This window comes from Giraffa tippelskirchi, chromosome X (assembly GCF_054371585.1).
Source record: "Giraffa tippelskirchi isolate mGirTip1 chromosome X, T2T-mGirTip1v1.2.pri, whole genome shotgun sequence".
In the NCBI taxonomy this organism is placed as follows: domain Eukaryota; kingdom Metazoa; phylum Chordata; class Mammalia; order Artiodactyla; family Giraffidae; genus Giraffa; species Giraffa tippelskirchi.
This window is the reverse complement of record NC_137289.1, coordinates 133,211,902-133,234,209: the sequence shown is the minus strand read 5'-3', so window position 1 is coordinate 133,234,209 and position 22,308 is coordinate 133,211,902. Positions and strand designations below refer to the sequence as shown.

General features: G+C 36.6%; 1 protein-coding gene across 12 annotated transcripts in view; it reads left to right on the top strand.

Annotated features, from left to right (window-relative positions):
* ZFX (zinc finger protein X-linked) overlaps window positions 1-16,026 on the top strand; it is a 42,138-nt gene extending 26,112 nt beyond the window's left edge. For 8 of the 12 annotated variants that reach the window (XM_081567931.1, XM_081567929.1, XM_081567935.1 and 5 more), the window contains 5 exons: window positions 7,848-7,997; window positions 8,217-8,360; window positions 8,818-8,970; window positions 9,500-9,640; window positions 10,467-16,026. In XM_081567931.1, coding sequence (XP_081424057.1) covers window positions 7,848-7,997; window positions 8,217-8,360; window positions 8,818-8,970; window positions 9,500-9,640; window positions 10,467-11,650 — 1,772 coding nt within the window. In that variant the 3' untranslated portion in view covers window positions 11,651-16,026. The remainder of the gene's footprint in view (window positions 1-7,847; window positions 7,998-8,216; window positions 8,361-8,817; window positions 8,971-9,499; window positions 9,641-10,466) is intronic. The other 4 variants (XM_081567939.1, XM_081567938.1, XM_081567940.1 and 1 more) reach the window with 2 other exon arrangements.
* The last annotated feature ends 6,282 nt before the right edge of the window (window positions 16,027-22,308 follow it).

Genomic DNA, 22,308 nt, shown 5'->3' with positions numbered 1-22,308 from the left:
GTTGACATCTTTCATGTCTTTTAATTAGAACAGTTAGATCGGAGAAGTTAGGTACTCCTTTCTAATCCTAGATTTAGTTTAAGTTTTGAAATAAACTTTTTTTTTTAGTAACAGCTTTATACACATACCATACCGTTCACCCATTTAAAGTGTGCAATTCAACAGTTTTTAGTATATTCATAAGCTTGTGCAGCCATCCTCACAATTAGTTTTAGAAATTTTTTTCATTTCCCCAAGGAGAAACCCTGTATTCTTTTAAGTATCACTCATATCATCCCTCTCCATCCCCTCCAACTCTAAGCCACCGTTCTACTTTCTGTATTTGCTCATTCTGGACATTTCATATAAATGGTATCCTATAATATGTGGTCTTTTGTGTCTGGCTTCTTTTACCTAGCATAATGTTTTCAACATTTATCTCGGTGGTTTTTATCTATATGTGGTTTGATTGTTATCAAGTCAATATGAACAATTTTTAAAACTTATCCCAAGAGAGATTTATCCTCTTGTCCTAAGAGAGATTATTTAGTTGGAGATTTTGTAACAGGTTGATAACAACAAAAATAGGTAATAGTAAATCTTCACTAAATAATATCTTTGTGCCTGAACTTACATTTTGTTACTTTCAGCAACCTTATAATGTTGGTGTTATCACTGTTTTACAGATTGGGTAACTGAGACTCAGTGGAAGTAACTTGTCCAAAGTTACATATCCAGCTAGCATTAGGGTGAACATTTGAAATCAAGTGTGTTTTATTCCACAGTTTCTAGTTCCTACTCTAATATTGCATTTCTTCATGCATGTGTGTGTATAAAGTTAGTACTACAAAGCAGTAGAGTTTGGGATCAGTAGTATTTATTGGTGGATAGTGGAGGCAAATAAGAGTTGCAGTGATTTACTAAAACTTACTGTATTACTGCCAATATGTACGTTAGGAAATGATTTAGAGGGGGCCTAAACGCTTTCTGAGTTATTAACCCATTATAGCAGAATCTACCCAGACAGCGCTGATGCCCTATTCCATTGTTTTTCTACCACAAAAATGTTATTTTTTCAAAATATGTTTACATGAGATAAGTGAATTGTAAGTGAACTATTACTGTTTTATTCTTGCCCATGTTTACTTTTTTTGTATATATTTATTCACAAACATTATTGATAAACCACGATAAGCCAAGAACCATGCTAGCTGTTAGAAATAAACAGTGAAAGTCTCTGACTTTTTAAAGTTCACAGTCATGGAGAGAAGACAAACAAACAGGTAACTACAGTTGAGTGTGTATATAACTGGATGTACCAAGTATTTTGGAAGCACTAAGTGAAAAGATGTTAGGAAATTTGGGGTACACTTGAGTGAGCTAAATGCCATAGAAGTGTTATAAGCCCAAGTTCTGTGGAAGCTTGCTTGAAGACATATCTGAATTTATTTCATCTCTACTCCTGTGCATTTCCTTCCTTCTTATATTGTTTTGAAGCAAATTCCACCTATCATTTCATTTGTAAGTATTTGAGTATGTAGTTCTCAAAGACAAGGATTTTTTAAAAATGAAACAGTAATACCATTATTACATCTTTAAAAAATAGTGTACGGTGAACTTAATTTGAAAGGGGAATGAAATGTTCGGTGGGCAGCCGAGAGGGGAGGAATGGAGCCTGCTTAAATGGAAGGAGCTGGAAGAGATAAGTTCAGAGACTTTTGCTTCAGGTACAAATAATGCCTTTGCTGAGGCAAATGAAGGAAGTGGTGAGAAATGAGTGGCAGAATAGGGAAGGGCACAAATCATACAGGCTCTTAAATATCTTGTACTAAGAGGGGAGTTGTTAGAAGGTTGTAAGTAGATTAATAATAACATGCCTAGATTTACAGTTTAGAAAAGTAACCTTAGTGGTAATGTTGAGAGCAGACAAGGTAAGAGTAAAATCAGAAACAAAAAAAATACACTATAGGAAGAGGTTGTAGAAGTCCGGGTGAGGAATAGCTGATGATGGTTTGAAATAAGGTTCTCTCAGTAGAGTTTGGCAGAAGCTGCTTTGTGACGTATGTAGAAAGTAGGATTTGGATTAAATTTAAGGTTGAGGAAGAGGGAGGGTTTGAAGCTCCCTCTCACGGAGCTTTCTGTGCAACTAGGCAAATGGCAAAACCATTGCTGGAGGTAGAGCACATGTAGACAAGCTGAAGGTCTGTCTACAGGGTTGCTGCCTGCCACTGTTCACTGTTCAGCCACAGTGTCGACTGCATCCCTGAGGATGTGGAGTGTGGTGGCCTTGGCCTTCAAGTTTAGGTGTTTTGACCAGTTGGTCTCATGTTAGCTCCTAATTAAGAACAACTTCGTAGTGAAGACATCCAATTAAAAGTTGTTTGGGGAATGATTAAACAAATCCAAACCCCTTTATGTTTGATGCGTAAACTCTGAGGATCAATACAGTCAAAGGACTTGTTTATTGGTTCTAGGAGTTACTAGCACAGGAGACATGATAAAATATTTGTTTATTTCTTTGTTCTACGGGCTGATTCTTGAATGTGTATGTATCTTATCATTTTTTTAAATATATGTGCTCTATCAGTTTTCTTCCTTAAACCATTTGATAAACCACAGCAAAATTTCAGAATTTAAAAAATACATATCCACATGAGAATATTTCTGAAATGTGAGAAAAGTCTTATTTATCGAACTATTATAGAGAAGATGCTTGTTCTGATAAAATTCAGAAAGGTTTGTGTTAATCCATAGAAAATTATTGTCTTTACTGTAGGCATTCTGAAATTTACTTAGAAATCACAGCACTAAAATTATAGTGAATTAAGAGCTTTCAGTTTAATGTCCAGTCTGGATATCAGTTAGATTTATACTAGGAATGAAAAGTGTTAGTCACTCAGTCATATCCAACTCTTTGCAACCCCATGGACTATAGCCGGCCAGGCTCCTCTGTCCATGGGATTTCCCAGGCAAGAATACTGGAGTGGGTTACCATTCCTTTCTCCAGGGGATCTTCCCGATCCAGGGATCGAATCTGGGTCTTCTGCATTGCAGGTGGATTCTTTACCGTCTGAGCCACCAGGGGATAAAGTGTTCAAATGAGATAAAGATGTTGTAGTCCTTCCTTCTCCCCATCACAAAAAAGATTGGGTTAAAAGTTCTACATCTTGAAAGCCTTAGATGTAGTTGGAGCTTCAGATTGGGCTTGTGATTCATATTTACTATTTATCTGCTTGAGCCCTAGACAAAAATTGTCTGATAGCTTGCTCTTGGGACAGATTTCTGCTTACTTGATGGGATAATGGGAGTTGGTTAGTGGAGAGAGAGGGAGAGAGAACATACCTGTCCTTTCATAGGGATGATAAAGAAGCAGCATGGTGTATGGAAATAGCATGTGTAGCTTAGAGTCAGCCAGCCTTCAACTTGGATGCCATGCCTGCTGCCTATGAGCTGTATGAATTTGAGCAGATTACTAATTTCACTTTTTTGAAGTCTTATTTGTGAAAAGGCAGTAATACTACCTGACTGACAGTGTGATTGTGAGAATTAGAGGTCATGCACACCAGGCTTCCAGCACAAAGCATGCCTGTCAGTAACTACTAGCCATAGTAATCATCCACACAGAGTCTCTCTGTTGGTGACATCCATTGGGCTAGCAAGACTAACCCTGGACTGGCTTCATTTAAAACCTTCCTGTTGTACAATCAGGGCATTTTTGGGTAAAGGCAGGCATAGGGTGGAATTGAAACAAGACCGGGAGCTGACTGTGGATCAGATCGTGAACTCCTTATTGCTAAATTCAGACTGAAATTGAAGAAAGTGGAGAAAACCAGTAGACCATTCAGATACGACCTAAATCAATCTCTTATGACTATACAGTAGAAGTGAGAAATAGATTTAAAGGACTAGATCTGATAGAATACCTGATGAACTATGGATGGAGGTTCGTGACATTGTACAGGAGACAGGAATCCAGACCATCCCCAAGAAAAAGAAATGCAAAAAAGCAAAATGGCTATCTGAGGAGGCCTTACAAATAGCTGTGAAAAGACGGGAAGTGAAAAGCAAAGGAGAAAAGGAAAGATACACCCATTTGAATTCAGAGTTCCAAAGAATAGCAAGGAGAGATAAGAAAGCCTTCCTCAGCGATCAATGCAAAGAAATAGAGGAAAATAATAGAATGGAAAAGACTAGAGATCTTTTCAAGCAAATTAGATACCAAGGGAACATTTCATGCAAAGATGGGCTCGATAAAGGACAGAAATGGTAGAGACCTAACAGAAGCAGAAGATATTAAGAAGAGATGGCAAGAATACACAGAAGAATTGTACAAAAAAGTTCTTCATGACCCAGACAATCACGATGGTGTGATCACTCACCTAGAGCCAGACATCCTGGAATGTGAAGTCAAGTGGGCCTTAGGAAGCATCACTACGAACAAAGCTAGTGGAGGTGATGGAATTCCAGTTGAGCTATTTCAAATCCTAAAAGATGACGCTATGAAAGTGCTGCACTCTGAATATTCATTGAAAGGACTGATGCTGAAGCTGAAACTCCAATCCTTTGGCCACCTGATGCAAAGAGCTGACTCATTGGAAAAGACCCTGATGCTGGGAAAGATTGAGGGCAGGAGGAGAAGGGGACGACAGAGGATGAGATGGTTAGATGGCATCACCGACTCGACAGATATGGGTTTGGGTGGACTGAGGGAGTTGGTGATGGACAGGGAGGCCTGGTGTGCTGCGGTTCATGGGGTTGCAAAGAGTCGGACGCGACTGAGCGACTGAACTGAGGATGGAATTGTAGCAGTCATTCCTCTTCCCCCTGAATTTGTGAAGAAAGCAGTTCTTGGTTAACTAGGTTTAATTAACTATGTGTTTTAGACCAATTCAGTGTAATTTGGCCTATATTTTTCATTAATTATATCTCTGATGCCATGTTGGAGATCACTGTAACTTAGCGTAGGCACTTGAATGGCTCTGATCCTTTAATTCTCTGTCTACAGAGACTGAATAAGCCTTTGAACCTCTCTAGGAAAGTTTCAAGAAATAAAGGAGATCAGATTATAACCAATTCTTTGAAATATTTTATAGGCTGTATAATAAAATTAAGTTGAAATTTTAACCTCAGAAAGGATTCTTGAGGAAGATAAGAGAGGGAAGTCTAAAAGTGAACTTCTAAGTTAACTGATAACTTGGTTAGGTATGGAAGTCTAGGTTGAAATGAATTTTCCCTGAGAATTTGTGATGGCATGTTTCATTGTCATCCAACGTTTGGTTTAAGAGTCTAATGCCATTTTGATTCTCATTTCTTTGTAGATGTTTCTTTTTCTTCTGAAAGTTTTACAGATCATCTTTTCATCCCCATTGGTCTGAAATATGACCATAGGTTGTGTTTAGTTAGGTTTGGGTCTTTTTTTCATGTGTTGTGTTATCATGCATGGTGAGCCTTTTGAAGATTCATGTTCTTCAGCTCTCTGAAATATTTTATTTAATATTTTGCGAGATGAATTTAAGTACATAGTTTCTAAATTGCACCAACCACATTTCAAGTACTTAGTAGTCAAATGTGGCTAGTGCAGATATATAGAACATTTTCGTCCTCACAGAAAATTCTCTTGGATAGCACTGACCCACAGGCTCAATGAAATTGCAACAGTGTGATCTCTTAAAACTCAGAGAAGAGATACAGAGGTTCAAAAAATGTATTATAAGACAATAGAGGTAAATAGTAAACTGACAGAAGTTGAAAAGTAAGCATATGATCAAGGTAAAAGCCACCATAGAAGTAACTATAAGAAGAAATATTCCTCAGTATATAACCAGGGGCAGAGGGATACCTGGCTTTAGAAAATCACAAAGATGAAATAGTTAAAAAGATATAAATGATTATGGGGAAGATGGATAGATACGGGAGACAGATAAAGGAGACACGTGCATATAAGTGAAATTCCAGAAAAAGGGACTAACTGAACTAGAAAAATACTTAAAATAGAAAAAATTTTTCTGAAATAAAGATTAGAATCTTCAAGGAACTTTCCTGAAATAAAGATTAAATCTTTCTTTCAAGTTGACCAAATGATAAAACCACTAAGTCATAATCACAGTGATGTTTAGTGAACTTTGAGGATAAAGTATTATAGGGACATCCACACAGAAATACTTAGTGCTAGAAGACAGTGGAACAGTATCTACAAAGTTCTGAGAAAATGTAACCTAATGATAAAGTACACCTGTATTTTGCTGTACTTTTGCTTTTGCTAATGAGATCGTTGATAAGTCAAATTTTTCTTTAGCTTTTAAGTTTAAGATACTAAATGGGATGTAATGATGATTATTACATAAGACTTGACAATATTGTAAAGTAATTAGCCTCCAATTAAAATAAATTAATTTTAAAAGAAAAAACTAGGAAGAAAACTTAATAATTAATGATGCAATCTCTGGTTAGTGAGACTACTGGTGATTTTTTTTTAATACCAAATTTTATATACTGAACGTATATTTCTTTAAAAATCTGAGGATGAGGACAGAAGTCTAAGTTCTAAAGACAGGCACCTCCTCACTCTCTCTCCCACCCCTTACTTATTTACTGATGGGGCTAATCACATATCATTTCAGAGCTTTCCTTTCTTTTTCTGGAAAAGGTGAGAATCAAATGGAATAAAACTATATAGAAATGCTAAGGAAATTGCAAAATGCTATGTAAATGATAGTTATTATTAGAAGTGGTCTTAATTTCCAGAAATTATGCTCTTCTGTTTTGGAGAGGCCTTATTCTGAAACTTTAGTTCTTCATTACAACATTAGAAGGAGGCACTTATGCAGAAATCATATGTGTGATGACTCAATGTTATGAAAGCCTTCTTTGTCTGTTTTTAGAAATTCATTTTTAATGGAATCTTTAAAATCACAGTGAATGAAATTTTTAGTACTTAATAGGACCACCAAAGTGTTTTCTTTTTAAAGCAAATCACTTCTGTAATATTTCGTATTCAGAATAATTTCATAGTTTAAGTTAGTAGACACATTCTCAAGGTGAAAATCTGAAGGTGAATTCTACTTTTGTAAAAGACTGAATAATGAAAATAGATTCTGCTTTATCAATGGGAGAGATCCATTTGTTCAGTTTTCATTTGGGCTCCAGGTTCTGCAATTTTAGTCCTAGATACAACTCAAGGATAGCCCTCTTCCCCATGCATCCTACCTCTGTCCTGAATTTTTTTTTAAATTTATTTATTTTAGTTGGAGGCTAATTACTTGACAATATTGTAGTGGTTTTTGCCATACATTGATATGAATCAGCCATGGGTTTACATGTGTTCCCCATTTTTGAGGCCTTCTTGCATAAATTGCAGTAGACTCAAAAGTGGTATCTCTGCTTTGTGTCTTGATCCCTTTGAAGCCACCTTTCTCAAGGCCAGCTCTGTGAGACTTCTACCATCTACAGCAGAAGTTCTTGAACTGCTAATCAGAATCCCTGGGGCAGGGCACCTTTAAATCTATCAGGCCCCACCCCTGCAGTTTCTGATTGTGTAGAACTGCTCGGAGGTGCCCGTGTTTTTAAGTTTCCTGAGAGATTCTCATACCTGACCAGACTGTGAAACCTCCTGCCTATCAGAGTCAAGTCTGAAACCCTCTGCCTGGTTGTACAAAGCCCTCCATGACCCGGCTCTATCTTAGCAGCTAGCCACGTTTCCAGTACCTGTTACAATCAGTTTTACGTGTCTACTTGTTGAGGTAAAAATCATCCAGTTTTATGTGAATCAAGTTAAGAGATTATATTTGTAAAAAGGGCGTTTGAAAATGGTAACATTTTATTTAAATATCTGCTGTTATTATTTATTATATATGTCCTGCCTTTTTTAGTGGATGATGCTGGCAAAATAGAACATGACGGTTCCTCTGGAATGACCATGGATGCAGAGTCGGAGATTGATCCTTGTAAAGTGGATGGCACTTGCCCTGAAGTTATCAAGGTGTACATTTTTAAAGCTGACCCTGGAGAGGATGATTTAGGTAAGAGAAGACCTTCAGCATAGTATCCATCCTGATCAAACACTTCACCCTAATTACTGTTTGGTGGTTTAGACAGTGAATATTTGTAATCTTTTCTGAAAATAACCTTTGAAGCAAGGATTCCAATATAGCAGTAGAAAAGTATGCAAATGTAATAAGTAAAGCAAGTGGAAATGAAGTTTTCACATAGATTCTTGGAGCTGTCATCTTCTTTGATAGGTGGGACTGTAGACATTGTGGAGAGTGAGCCTGAGAATGATCATGGAGTTGAACTACTTGATCAGAATAACAGTATTCGTGTGCCAAGAGAAAAGATGGTTTATATGACTGTCAACGACTCTCAGCAAGAAGATGAAGATTTAAGTAAGTAGGTGGCCTTTTTGTGGGAGAGAATTTTATGTTCCTGTAGCTCTTTTTTTTTTTTTTTTAATATGGCCAGTAACTGGAGGAAACAAGTAGCAGTATTACAGAGATTATGATTCTGCTGTATTCCAAGAGAAACATCAGTGACTTACTGTGTGTGCTTAGAATATGGCTTTAAAAACAAATTATGGAACTGTATTCAAAATTGTATAATAAACCATAATGGAAAAGAATATGGAAAAATAAAATTTAAAGAAAGCAAATTATGTTAAAAGCCAAGAAATATATGATTCATTCAACAAATATTGATTGAGTGCTTACTATGCGAAAGCTATGTTCTAGGTATATAACATGTGAACCTTCTTTCTACTTGTCTATTAACCAAATTCACGTGAAAATATCTTTCCTGTGATCTCTGTAAACGTGGTCACAGAAGTTTCTAAAATTTTCTACTTAGATGTTGCTGAAATTGCAGATGAAGTTTATATGGAAGTGATTGTAGGAGAGGAGGATGCTGCTGCTGCTGCAGCAGCCGCTGCCGCTCATGAGCAGCAGATGGATGACAACGAAATCAAAACCTTCATGCCAATAGCATGGGCAGCAGCTTACGGTAAGTCCTGTTGCAGCTCTTGGGATTGAGTTGGTTCTTTAATGTGAATTCATGATTGAAAACAGTTTCTGTGGTCTTAGGTTTCACAAATCTGAAATACCAGCATCCTGTAAGGGTTATTTGATTTGAATAAGAGTAGAGGAAGATGATAAAGTCTACTTTTTGTCTCTATTTTTAAGAGGAATTTCCTTCGTGTGTATATCACGTAGAAGGAAGTAGTGCAAGAAGTACACAGGCTTTCAAGCTGAAACTTTTCATCTTGATTATATGTGGCCCATGACTTTACAGTTTGAGGAGACAACAAGGGTGTCCATGGGGCAAAATGCTGACATATATTTTTTAGATATGGAAGCTAGGCATTTCTTACAGTCTTGCTATAATAGATGTGGTCGTAAAACCCATTACCTAGAATGGAGAATTTCCGTCATTCATGAGTATCATGGCTTACTTTCGTTGTTATAGTTAATAAAGAGTCCCTAATTATAATTTATAATACTGTATAATTTTGTTTTTTAATGCGCATTGTTAGGTAATAATTCTGATGGAATTGAAAACCGGAATGGCACTGCAAGTGCCCTCTTGCACATAGATGAGTCTGCTGGGCTTGGCAGACTGGCTAAACAAAAACCAAAGAAAAGGAGAAGACCTGATTCCAGGCAGTACCAAACAGGTGAGGGCATACGAGTTCCACAGCGCAGCGTGCTTTGCGAGCTCTCAGATGAAACTCTAGTATGTATCCTTAAAGGTGTTGTGATGGCATTTTAGCTGCTAGACCACATAGAGTTTTTGTGTATTGAATTTAAAAATATAATTTTAAGAATTCAGTGATATTCATGAATGATTTCCTTGGATTAAAAAGACAACAGCAAGTGGATCAAATGTGGATTTAAAAAATTCAAAACTTGGGTGATTTTTATGTGGCTGTGTAAAGAAATCCCTGAGATATGTTATAAGCATTAACTTTTTTAAAAAAATAAATATATTTAAAGAATCTGATTATGTCAGCATAAAGCAGGAATAATTTACAGAGCAGCAGGACAAGTACTTAAGTTCATATGGCATATTCCTGTCTATTCTTATATGCTGATTTGCATAATAAAATTTTTTAGACGTCTTTAAGCTTTACTGTAAATTGACGTAAGTTATGCTGTTAAGAATAACCATAACAGCAGTTGTGATTATGAAACTTTTTTATCAATAATTTTCCACCAATTTCTTAATTGGTATAGCTTCAGTTGCTAGTTGGTAAAAGTTACATAAGCTGAAGGGAGTGAGATTGGTACAGTCAGACTGAATGGAGTTTCCAGACCAGGTTCCCTTCATGATGAGGCTGCTAATCTCTTACGTTGAAAAACTATAAAAGGAATGTTAAGCAGCAAGTAGCCTAACATAGGAGTACTTGCCCAAAAATGTTCAGAACACACACTTTAAATTCTTGAAGAAACCAAAACAGAACTTGGTTTGATCACTCATGCTCCTTTCTTTTCCTTTCTTAGCAATAATTATTGGCCCTGATGGACATCCCTTGACTGTCTATCCTTGCATGATTTGTGGGAAAAAGTTTAAGTCGAGAGGTTTTTTGAAAAGGCACATGAAAAACCATCCCGAACACCTTACCAAGAAGAAGTACCGCTGTACTGACTGTGATTACACTACCAACAAGAAGATAAGTTTACACAACCACCTGGAGAGCCACAAGCTTACCAGCAAGGTGGAGAAGGCCATTGAATGCGATGAGTGTGGAAAGCATTTCTCTCATGCTGGGGCTTTGTTTACTCATAAAATGGTGCATAAGGAAAAAGGAGCCAACAAAATGCACAAATGTAAATTCTGTGAATATGAGACAGCTGAACAAGGGTTACTGAATCGCCACCTTTTGGCGGTCCATAGCAAGAACTTTCCCCATATATGCGTGGAGTGTGGTAAAGGTTTTCGTCATCCATCAGAGCTCAAAAAGCACATGCGAATCCATACTGGCGAGAAGCCGTACCAATGCCAGTACTGCGAATATAGGTCTGCAGACTCTTCTAACTTGAAAACGCATGTAAAAACTAAGCATAGTAAAGAGATGCCATTCAAGTGTGACATTTGTCTTCTGACTTTCTCAGATACCAAAGAGGTCCAGCAACATGCTCTTATCCACCAAGAAAGCAAAACACACCAGTGTTTGCATTGTGACCACAAGAGTTCGAACTCAAGCGATTTGAAACGACACATAATTTCAGTTCACACAAAGGACTACCCCCATAAGTGTGACATGTGTGATAAAGGCTTTCATAGGCCTTCAGAACTCAAGAAACATGTGGCTGCCCACAAGGGTAAAAAAATGCACCAGTGTAGACATTGTGACTTTAAGATTGCAGATCCGTTTGTTCTAAGTCGCCATATTCTCTCAGTTCACACGAAAGATCTTCCGTTTAGGTGTAAGAGATGTAGAAAGGGATTTAGGCAACAGAATGAGCTTAAAAAGCATATGAAGACACACAGTGGCAGGAAAGTGTATCAATGTGAGTACTGTGAGTATAGCACTACAGATGCCTCAGGCTTTAAGCGGCACGTTATTTCCATTCATACAAAAGACTACCCTCATCGTTGTGAGTACTGCAAGAAAGGGTTCCGAAGACCTTCAGAAAAGAACCAGCACATAATGCGACATCATAAAGAAGTTGGCCTGCCCTAATAATACTTCTGCAGACTTTTGTAGAGATGTTGGCTTTGAAGCAGAAATAGCATTTTAAAAGCCAATCAATCTCGTTCACATACAATACTGTATATTGATTTATGCTGTGTACAAATAGATTATTGCTTCTAGTTGACTTTTTTTTTTTTACATTTTGTTCAATAGTGTGTTCTGAATTCTATTCAGTTTGTTTAATAAATGGGGAAAAGCAGCAACAAGCAAGTTGCTTTTAATAAAGTAATCCCTGATTCTATACTGAAGTTTTCTATCTTAGAAGTTTTATATTTATTTAAATATTTACCTTGCTTACCTTGATGGTACTCTTCTAAGACCATTTAACTTAAGGTAATTTTAGATTGGTAACTCTGAAAGTACTCATGTTGACTTATTTTTTCCCATAAATTTCTCACAACAAAATTGTCAGAGACATCTACTAACATAAATGGGAGATTTTATGGTCAGGTCTAATTATCCTAACATGGAAGTCATTTACTCTTCTTGTTTAATATTTTCAGACCACGTGACAATGAAAGTTTTCATTCGAGCTTTTGCATCCCTGGCATTGCTGAGTGAAGAGCAGTGGCTGGGTTCGGGTTTACCGTTCGTTTTGTTCAGCAGACAAAATATCCTTTCAGGGGGTGCTTTTTTTGGAATATTTACATCTTTTGTCAGCATAGCAAACGTTTAGAAAACTTGATTGAAAAATTTTGCTTGATCCTGTTGTATTTTGTCTGTGCTGCTTTGTGTTGGAATGGTTGTGTGCTACAAATGAGACTTACTGAGGACTGCATTTGGAATCTCCTAGAGGTAATTTGTGGCTCATAGGATCTTTTGCAACTTTATATATGTAAATGTACCCTGACTTATGTATATGCACATATATATGACGTGTATCATGTGTATCGTGTGTATTGCTTATTTTACATATTTATACACACAACCCCAATTAGTAGTTGTTTAAAATCTATAATAATGAAAAGTATTAAATTTACAATAACGTGAAAGATGCAGGGATGCATGAGAGAGCATTTTGTAAATCATGCTCTTCGGAGAGACTACTCAGGTGAAGAATTAGAAGGAAAATAAGGACACTAGTATTTTTAAAGAGTAAAGGTATTTTCTTTTAAATATCTTTGGTAACTGAAAAATAGAACTTAAGATGTTTCTACATAGAATGTTTTCATATAACTTCAGCTTCATGCCTTTATATTTTTCTGAAAAGCTAATGAGTATCCAGATATATACTCCCTCAGTTCTCTCTGAGAAGCCCATGAGGGGACTCTGTGTCACTAAGTGAGGGGACTAAGGAAGCAGCGGTTCCATGTACCACAGAATGGGTGCTAATTACGACTTCCACTTGGCAAGTTGAGACTGCTCATTACTTCTCCGTTACAGCTAGCAACCTTACAAAAATGTAACACTCAACGTTGGCTTTGATTAGAAGGTAAAGGTGTATTTTCAGTGCATGAGAAAAGTTTTGAGGCCTTATTTGGAACATCACCAAGTCTTTCACAGTTGTGTTTTTCTTTAGCAGTTAACTTTTTTTTTAACAAATAGATATGATTCAGGGTCATAAATACATAGAATGTACTTGTTACTTAGAATTCACTTAAGATGTATTCTGGAGAACAGAAAATAGGTTTTGGGGTCCCTACATTGGCTGTCGACACATGAGTATCTGGCACATCGTTGGGGATTTTGGAATTCTTTCCCCACTTGTTAGCTGCCTTGCCACTTCATTATGGTGCTCCATCCCCTTTGTGCTGTTAGGTTTTTAGCTTTCATCTTTCTCTTGGCCGTTGATACTTCTTTGCAAGGGTTATATTTTTAGGGTTAGAAATCTAATAGTGTTTGGCAAGCCTCTGAAGTGCTAGATTGATTAAGTCCATTTCTAAATCAAGTGCTTTAGGCTGGTATGAACACCATCCTTGAATGCCAGTGAAAGCCAAGGCATAGAAACGCCTGTGCCCTTTGGCCCCCCCGTAACGTGCTTTTTTTTTTTTTAAGTAACTAACAATTATGTGATTCATTACCCTGCAGTACAGTTGAAAGCTCTGTCTGTTTTTTTGTGAGAACCTTTAAAATCTCCCTTAATTTTTATTTTTCCCACAAATAATGTAAAAGAAAACATTTAAACGAAAGTGGAAATTTATTCATTTTAAAACATCCTGTAAAAATTAATACAGAAAATATAATTGGTCATTTATATTTTTTTAAATAAACTGAAAGATAAAGAACACAACAATTTACACACTTTATATTTCTCTTACATGGTCTGGAATCATACACCATTCTTTTCTTTTTAAAGCACAATATTGAAACCTTTAAAAGGTATTTAAGGGTTTGGTCAAGTGAATATGATAAAGTGTATTTGTCTGTATAAAGAGAAACTGAAATCGTAGTCACTGTTACGTACTGACATTAGTTACAACCTAGTTTTAATTCTTAAAACAATTTTGATTAGCAAAGCTAAAAAAATGGATGTTTCAGTTAAATGTTTTAAAGAGGTACAGATTTTTACAAGGACATAATATAAGTTATTGTTCTGTAGAAATATCCTATTAAATATTGTATGTCCCTCCCTCTGTACACTTTGTAAAAAAAGTAAAATACATAAAAAGAAAATCATATAGGGATGTGTGACATTATTGTAATTGTGTACTTGAGAATAACGTGCAAAAATAAAAATCAGAATATTTTCCTGTTAATGTTTAGTCTATTTGATACCAGTACTAAGTTAATGCTTTTTCTTAAGAAAAAAAAAATGTACAGTTTTTGTAAACCTAATAAACATCAAAAGCAGTGGATTATTTTCCTTTCCCCATTTCTTAATTCCTTACATGCTGCAGGGGAATGCACAATGCTTGATCGCTTTGAATTTTGTGACTTGGATTTAAATACTAATATTTCAGTTCTGCAAATTTGCAAGTAACATTTCAGAGAATTTAAGGAGGTGATTGGGAAGTCCTTTGATGAGCATGTCCTTGAAATTCTTATTTTCTTTTATCTTCATAAAGGATTTGTTTTATTAGCATCTCTAATTCCCCCAAGATAAATTTCCCCATGCATAAAATGGTTTTTGAGAGCACTTAAAGTTTACTTCAGCATCAGTCCAATAGCACACTTAATCAGTGGGGTTGTCCCCACCTCCACAGCAGAAGCCCTGCCCTAGAGTTACCCCTTTGTACACAGTTGGAAGGCTTTAGTAGACACTAACATCCTAGAGAACGGTCATTGTTATAATAAAAATCAGAAGTCAGGTAAAAGTTATCAGGAGTCAGAAGAAAATAAAACAAATTTGAGTCATCTTTGATTTTTAAAGATGAGATCTTACAGTTATTTAACTGTTGGAACAAGTGTTTCTCTAATAGTTGAAACTAATCAAAATTTGAGGTAAATGATTAAGCAAATATGGTGAATGTCACTGTCTAGAGCCATAAAAAAGACAAAACCACGCCATGCTGAAAAATTTAATCACGATAGAACCCCTGATGGATAACATCTTACTCGTCTGATCCCAACCACAGACAATATACTGCTCTCTTCTCTAGGAATCTCAATATTAACAATTTCCTTTATTTCTTACAAATTGTAGGATTCATGTAAGGAAAAGCTTTATGAGTAGTTGAAATCTTAAAAGGGTGATAGTTCGGGGCAGTGGTTTTCAAAGTGTGGCCTGGTAGCAGTGGTGGCATTATAATCACCTGGACTTTGTTAAAGATGCAAATTCTCAGCCCCACCCTAGATTCACTGAATCAGAAACTGGGTGTGGGACCCTGTCAGTGACCTGTGTCAACATGTCTTAACATATGACTGATGCATGCTCAAGTTTGGGAAGCACTGCTTTAGAGCACTTGAGGAACTTTAAAGATCACTGGTGCATTAATTTTGTGTAGTAGACAACACACACACATGCCCTAGAAGGAAGCAGTGATGGTGAAATGGGACTCAGTTTATGTGTTCACTTTCATACCACTTGATACCCCTTTTGAAATGTGAGCCTGTCAGTAAGTCTATCTTTTAGTATACATGTAAATATCCTGTATGTACTTCATAAATCTTGTATGGCCTCCCCAAAGTTACATTCCTCAAAAGTAAATAGAATTGAGAGGAAGGTTCAGCAAGTAAAAAAGAAAGGCTGAAAAAAGGGTGTGTTGAATTGGCCCAGCAGTACTTAAGTAATTCATATCTGAAAAACCATTTTGCCACATACGCAACTGTTAAGGTCACATTAAGTTTGCCCTTTTGGATTTTGTTTTATCTTTTGTATATGTATTGTTTGCCTTTTTCATGGAATAACTCTTGGATTTGTTATATATTGTTCCTGTTATTTTTGACACCTTTGCTATTGTAAATAAATTCCTATTTTTAAGTTACTCTAGTGGAGTGTTGCCTGTAGACAAGGCCTACACACACACATACATGGACATGAGGCTTAAATCACACAGTTAATAAATCCCCAACACAGTACAAGCCGGAAGTAATGTGACTCCTTCAGTAGTTCAGCACTTTTAGGCCCAAGGAAAGTATCACTGTTATACCTATATACAGCATCTGCACCTGCTCAGACTTCAGAATCTTTTTCACGGCCTCTGATGGAAATTCTTAGTCAACCAAGTTTGAGGTCAAAGTAAAAAAAATCAAGAATTATTTTCCTTGATTTTTCCTATTCTCTTGGTCTTGGGTTACTTGTGTTGCTGATATTGGTGAACACAAAGGATTTGATGTTGTAGTGATGTGCTGATACTATAGAGCCACAAGGGAAGTTCACCACAGAAAACCTACGTAGTACTTCTGGATGGTGTTTATTCATTGATGATGTGAATTACTCAGAAATAGCTAAGTGAAGTTGCTCAGTCATGTCCGACTCTTTGCAACCCCATGGACTAGCCCACCAGGCTCCTCCATCCATTGAATTTTCTAGGCAAGAGTACTGGAGTGGGTTGCCATTTCATTCTCCAGGGGATCTTCCTGGCCCAGGGATTGAACCCAGGTCTCCCACATTGCGGGCAGACGCTTTACCATCTGAGCCACCAGGGCTTTCACTTTTCAGAAATAGCTAAACCTATTGACAAAAATGGAATAGTTAACTAGACCTATATTTTACTTTTCAGGAGAGGCCAATTTCTGCTTTTCTTTCATGCTTGTGTTTGACTTTGAATGCAGAACCCATTTCCCTTTGCCTGAACTCTGAGATGAAGGGAGGTATTCCAAAGCTTATCTGATGGAGTTTGGGAGGTTCTAATCACATTGAAAATAGACATAAGAAACCACCCACACTGGGTATGTGGCTTCATATCGTAAAGCTGGATTGAGAGACCCAGAGGCCAAATCTTTTCCTCCATCCAGTCTAGGCCTTGAATAATGCAGCCAGTCACTTGAAGGTGTGGGGTTCACCTTACCCTCTGTGAGCTATAGAGAGACGGCTTGGTCCTCTACCAGAGAAATGGAACGACCATCCTCCCCACCCTCTCAGGGGAAGCAAAGAAGAGTTCCCTTAAGCCATTCTCATAAAGTAAGGGTTAGTCCAATTCTGGGTTGCCCTGTGGCATTAGCCCACTAGCAGAGATCTTTACTTTTGGCCTTGCATATTCCTGTTGGTTTTTCCTCTCTTGAGGTAGTTGTGACAGACTTTCAAAGATTTAGTTCCTATTTCTCCCAGGGCGGTATACTTCAATTTTTCTTCAGAAAAAAAATAGCTTTTAAAGGGAACATTTGTTAAACTATACAAAGATGGATATCTTGCAAGTTATTTTTATTGTATGTGACCCACAATATACTTGCTTTATTAAAGGGCTGTTCTTTGTTTTCTTCCAATCTCAGTTGATAACACGTAAATCTTGTGTTTTGTAACCAGAGCATTGATTCTGTTGTATGTTTAGTGATTTTCTTTTCAAACATCAAGTATTTCTGTAACTATTGTTTGACTTAAAAGATTTTTTTTTAATGCATATTCTTTTTGGAGAGAATATGGAAAATTCAGAATGGTACAGAGAAGAAAGTAAAATGCCTTTCCCTCTTATCCTATTACCCAGAACATTGGTGGTGGTGGTTTAGTTGCTTCAATTGTGTCTGACTCTTGCGACTCCATGGACTGTAGCCTGCCAGGCTGCTCTGTCCATGGGATTTCCCAGGCAAGAATGCTGGAGTGGGTTGCCATTTCCTTCTCCAGGGGATCTTCTCCACACAGGGATTGAACCTGCGTCTCCTGCACTGGCAGGCAGATTCTTTACACTGAGCCACCTGGGAAGTCCCACCCAGAACATCCTTTAAAAGAATCTTTACTGTGGGATTTCCCTGGTGGTCCAGTGTTTAAGAATCTATGTTCAGTGCAGGGGATGAAGGTTCAGTCCCTGGTCGGGGAACTAACATCCACATGCCCTGGGGGCAACTGAGCCTGTGTGCTCTAGGGCCATGTCCTCAGTCATGTCCGACTCTTTGCGACCCCATGGACTGTAGCCCGCCAGGTTCCTCTGTCCATGGGGATTCTCCAGGCAAGAATACTCGAGGGGGTTGCCATGCCCTCCTCCAGGGGATCTTCCTGACCCAGGGATCGAACCCAGGTCTCCCGCATTGCAGGTGGATTCTTTACTCTGAGCCACCAGGGAAGTACAATAGGGCCGGTGCAGTGCAACTACTGAGCCTGCACACTCTGGAGCCTGTGCGCCACGATGACGACACAGCACAGAGAAAAGAAAATCTTTACTGAGTTTTAATTTTGTTACATTTTTAAGTTATAAAATGCATGTTATTGTAACATGTCATACAGTACAAAATAAGTACAAAGGCAGCTTAATGATGTCATCTCTACACTTCCTTCAAGCCAATTTTCTTGAGGTAATCATAGTTAATAGACTGTATGCCTTCCCTTCATGCTCATACAAAACTGTACAAAGATAAATGTGTAAACAGAGCAAGAGGACTTTTGGAGGAATGTAAATTTTTTTTGACCATGCATCTCTATAAGTCACGTAATATATCATATCCGTCCCTTTGGGAAAATAGACTGAGCTCTATCTCATTCTCTTTAACAGCTGAAAAACTTGCCAAAGATTGTACCCACCATAGTTTAGTCAACTTAGATACTATTAAAGCATCTATTGATCTTTATATATTTTTCATAGACCTAGCTACTTTACCACATGACATTCCCAATTATAATTTGCTTTAGTATTGAATTTCTGTGTTTGCAGTCATATTACAAAAAGATGTCAATTATTTCCATTTTCTATTTTATGTTAGCTAGAACTTCTAAAACAATACTGAATAATATATTATTACAGCAGACATTTCTGTGTTACTCCTGCTTTTAATGGCAACAGTCCAGCATTTAACCACTTAGTATAATGTTGGTTTTGGAAAACATGTTTATCAAAGTTAGTTTCCTTCCACTATTATTTTACTTGGAGACTTTATTAGGAATGACCAATGTTATCAAATGTCTTTTAGCCACGTATTGATACAGTTACTTGCTTTTCTCTTTATTTGTTGATGTAATGAAGTATACTGAATTACATTGATAGGTTTACTAAACTTAAACCATATTTGCATTTCTAAGATAAAAGTACCCTACTTAGGAAATTTTTATTGTTCTTTAAATATGTTGTTACTTAAAATTGGCTAGTATTTTTTAAAAGAATTTTTGTATCTGTGTTCATAATTTTGGTGTTTCCTTGTTTTGTACTGTTGTCATCAGGTTTAAATGTTAATGTAAGCTAAGTCCATGAGATAAACGTGGAAACTTTTCTATAATCTCGATAGAACTCAGTCGTGAAAGCGTTTGGATCTGCTGCCTCTTTGTAAAATGGTAGGTTTTTACTTTAATGATCTCTACTTTAATTGGTCCACCAACTTTTCTTCTTAAATGAATTTTGGTATCTGTATTTCCATGGGAAATCATCCATTTCTTCTAGATGGGTACTCTGCAAACATTAATGTGCATTCATATCACCTGAGGGAAGTTGTGAAAATGTTTATTCTAATTCTGTGGGCCTGATGTGGGGTCCCAGATTCTGCATTTCTTGCATGCTCCCTGGAGATAGTGATGCTGGTTCATGGACCATATGGTCCAAGCCCACTAAGAATTCAGTGGTTCTCAATTTTGGTCAAACATCAGAATCACGTGAGGCAGCCTTTGTCCCACCCAGTGCCCTGGTAACACCCCAGACCAATTAAATTGAAATCTCTGAGAGAGACTTAGGCATCAGAAATTTTCTAAGTTCCTCAAATGATGACAATGTGTAGCCATGGTTGAGGACCACTTTTCTAGATTTTTCTATTTATTACCATAAAGATGCACATAATATTCTCTTATAATTATTTTGTTCTCTTGTATTTCTGGTAATATCTCCTTTCTAGTGCTGATCACTAGTTTTATTGGTTTGGGTTCATACTGTGGCCCATATATCCTCTACATTTTTTGGAATTTTATAATTTTCTTTTTGGGCAAGGCATAATAAGTTTTTTTGTGGGGAACATACAGTACAGGAAAATTAGTACAATGTATATTTTTCCATTTCTGATATAAATTTATAGATCAAGTTGGACTTGATTATAATTTCAAATATATGTTCCTACTGTTTTAACTACCTGATTTTTAAATTTTCTGAAAAAATATTAAAACCTCCCATCATATTGGTGTTTTATTCAGTTTCCTTATATTTAAAGTTTTGCATTATGTATTTAGCATCTGTACATTTCTATTACATAGATGTATGACATATCTTCTTTATGATTGTACAGAGCATGTTTTAGTCCTTTTTAATGTTTGATCTTGAATTCTGCTTTGTCCGATACGTGTTTTCTATTTCAACAATCCTTTCTTATTGCTTCTATTATAAATCCTCAGTCACGTTATCATACTCTATTTATATGTAAGCATATATTGCAAGATTTATTGCTACTGTTGTTTCTTATTCATTTTATCTCTCCCCATTTGACATCTCTGTGCTGAATAAATTTTCGTTCGATTGATGCATACCAAAGGTTTATTCCCTCATGTCTGGTATGTGGGTGTCTTATATTCTCTCTGAGGCCTTGACTACCCCAAAATATCTACTTTTGCCTTCCCAACTAAGACAAATGCTGTCTTAGTTGGGAGGTATAAACTTTTGGTCACAGTCCCTTAGTTGGGAGGTTATAAACTTTTCACTGTTGATAGATGTTATTTCACTGGTTCTCTTTTCTATATGTTTCCTTTGTTTTCTAAAGTTCATATGATTTTTAAAATATCTTTGGAATTCAGAAATCTCATTAAGATACATCATGTGTGTGTGTGTGCTGTTTTAATCATGTCTGGAAGTTATTTGTTGAACACTTTCTTAGTGATGAGTCAAGTCTGTCTTCAGCTGAAGAAAGAATCTCTTTAATTTCACATCCCAGCATGTGATTGTTATTGTACTGAAAAATTTAAATGCTTGAAATCTATGTCTCTTGAAGAGCAAAGCAAGAGAGTGGTGATATTTGTAAATGTGTAGCTTGTCCTCATGGACTAACAGTGCTTCTGAGTTATTTTTATGTGGTAGAAGGAACTTCAGCCAGAAGTTTCCTGTCAGAATAACAGCAGTCTGGGTACCCCTTTTGCTTCAATTTCAAGAAGCATGTGAAAAGGTCTTAACTTAATGCTTAGCCTATAGATGGTGCTTGATAAGAATTCTCCATATCCTTCTTTCTCAGTATATTATAAATCTTGTTAAGCTAGAAAGGAGAGCATTTATTGTTGCAGATGTAGCCGTTATTTCTGAATGTGTTTTCTCACATTATTCAAATTTAACATGAGATGCCAAGCTTAGTTTCAAAATGAACCCATTTACACTCTGACCAGTGCAGCAATGTATGAGAAGTCCCACTGCTACCCATTCTCACCAAAGCATATTCTCAGACTTTTAAGTCTTGCCAACTATGTACATGTAAAAAAAAAACTTACATTGAGGTTTTAACATATCCCTAAATATGAATAATATTGAGCATCTTTTCACACGCTTACTGATCATTTGTATTTCTTCTTCTGTGAAAGCCGGTATAGATTTTTTTTTGCCCATTTCTGTTGGATTGTTTACCTTTTCTTTGCTGATATTAGTCCTTTGCCAGTTATATGTAATTTAGCAGTCTCTGCATGTATCTTCTCTTTCTCTATGGCTTGCCATTTTACTCTTTCTATTGCTTTGTTTAATGAACATAAGTCTTCATTTTAAAGAACTAAAATTGAAATATTTTCATTATGTTTAGTGCTTCATGTGTCTTAGGAAAGCCTTCCCTTCCCTACTCTAATGAAGATACTCTCTGATGTTATCTTCAAAAGCTCTGTAGTTTGACTTATCGCAACTAAGTCTTTAATCCACAGAGTCAGTTCTAGAATATATATGCCTAAGAATTAGGCATCCAATTTAAATGTTTTCAATTTCAAATGGATACAAGTTCAACTCGTTATTGAAAAGCCAGTACTGTCTTCACTGATTTTCAGAGCCAGCTGAAAATATTCCTATGTATATGAGTCTGTTTCTAGGTGTTCTGTTTTGTTCCGTTTGTCATTTGTCTTTTTCTGCAACTATACCACCCTGTTTGAATTACTATACTTTTTAAAAAGCACCTTTATTAAGATATAATTCACATACTATAAAATCCATCCATTTAAAATACACAATTTCGTGCTTTTAGTA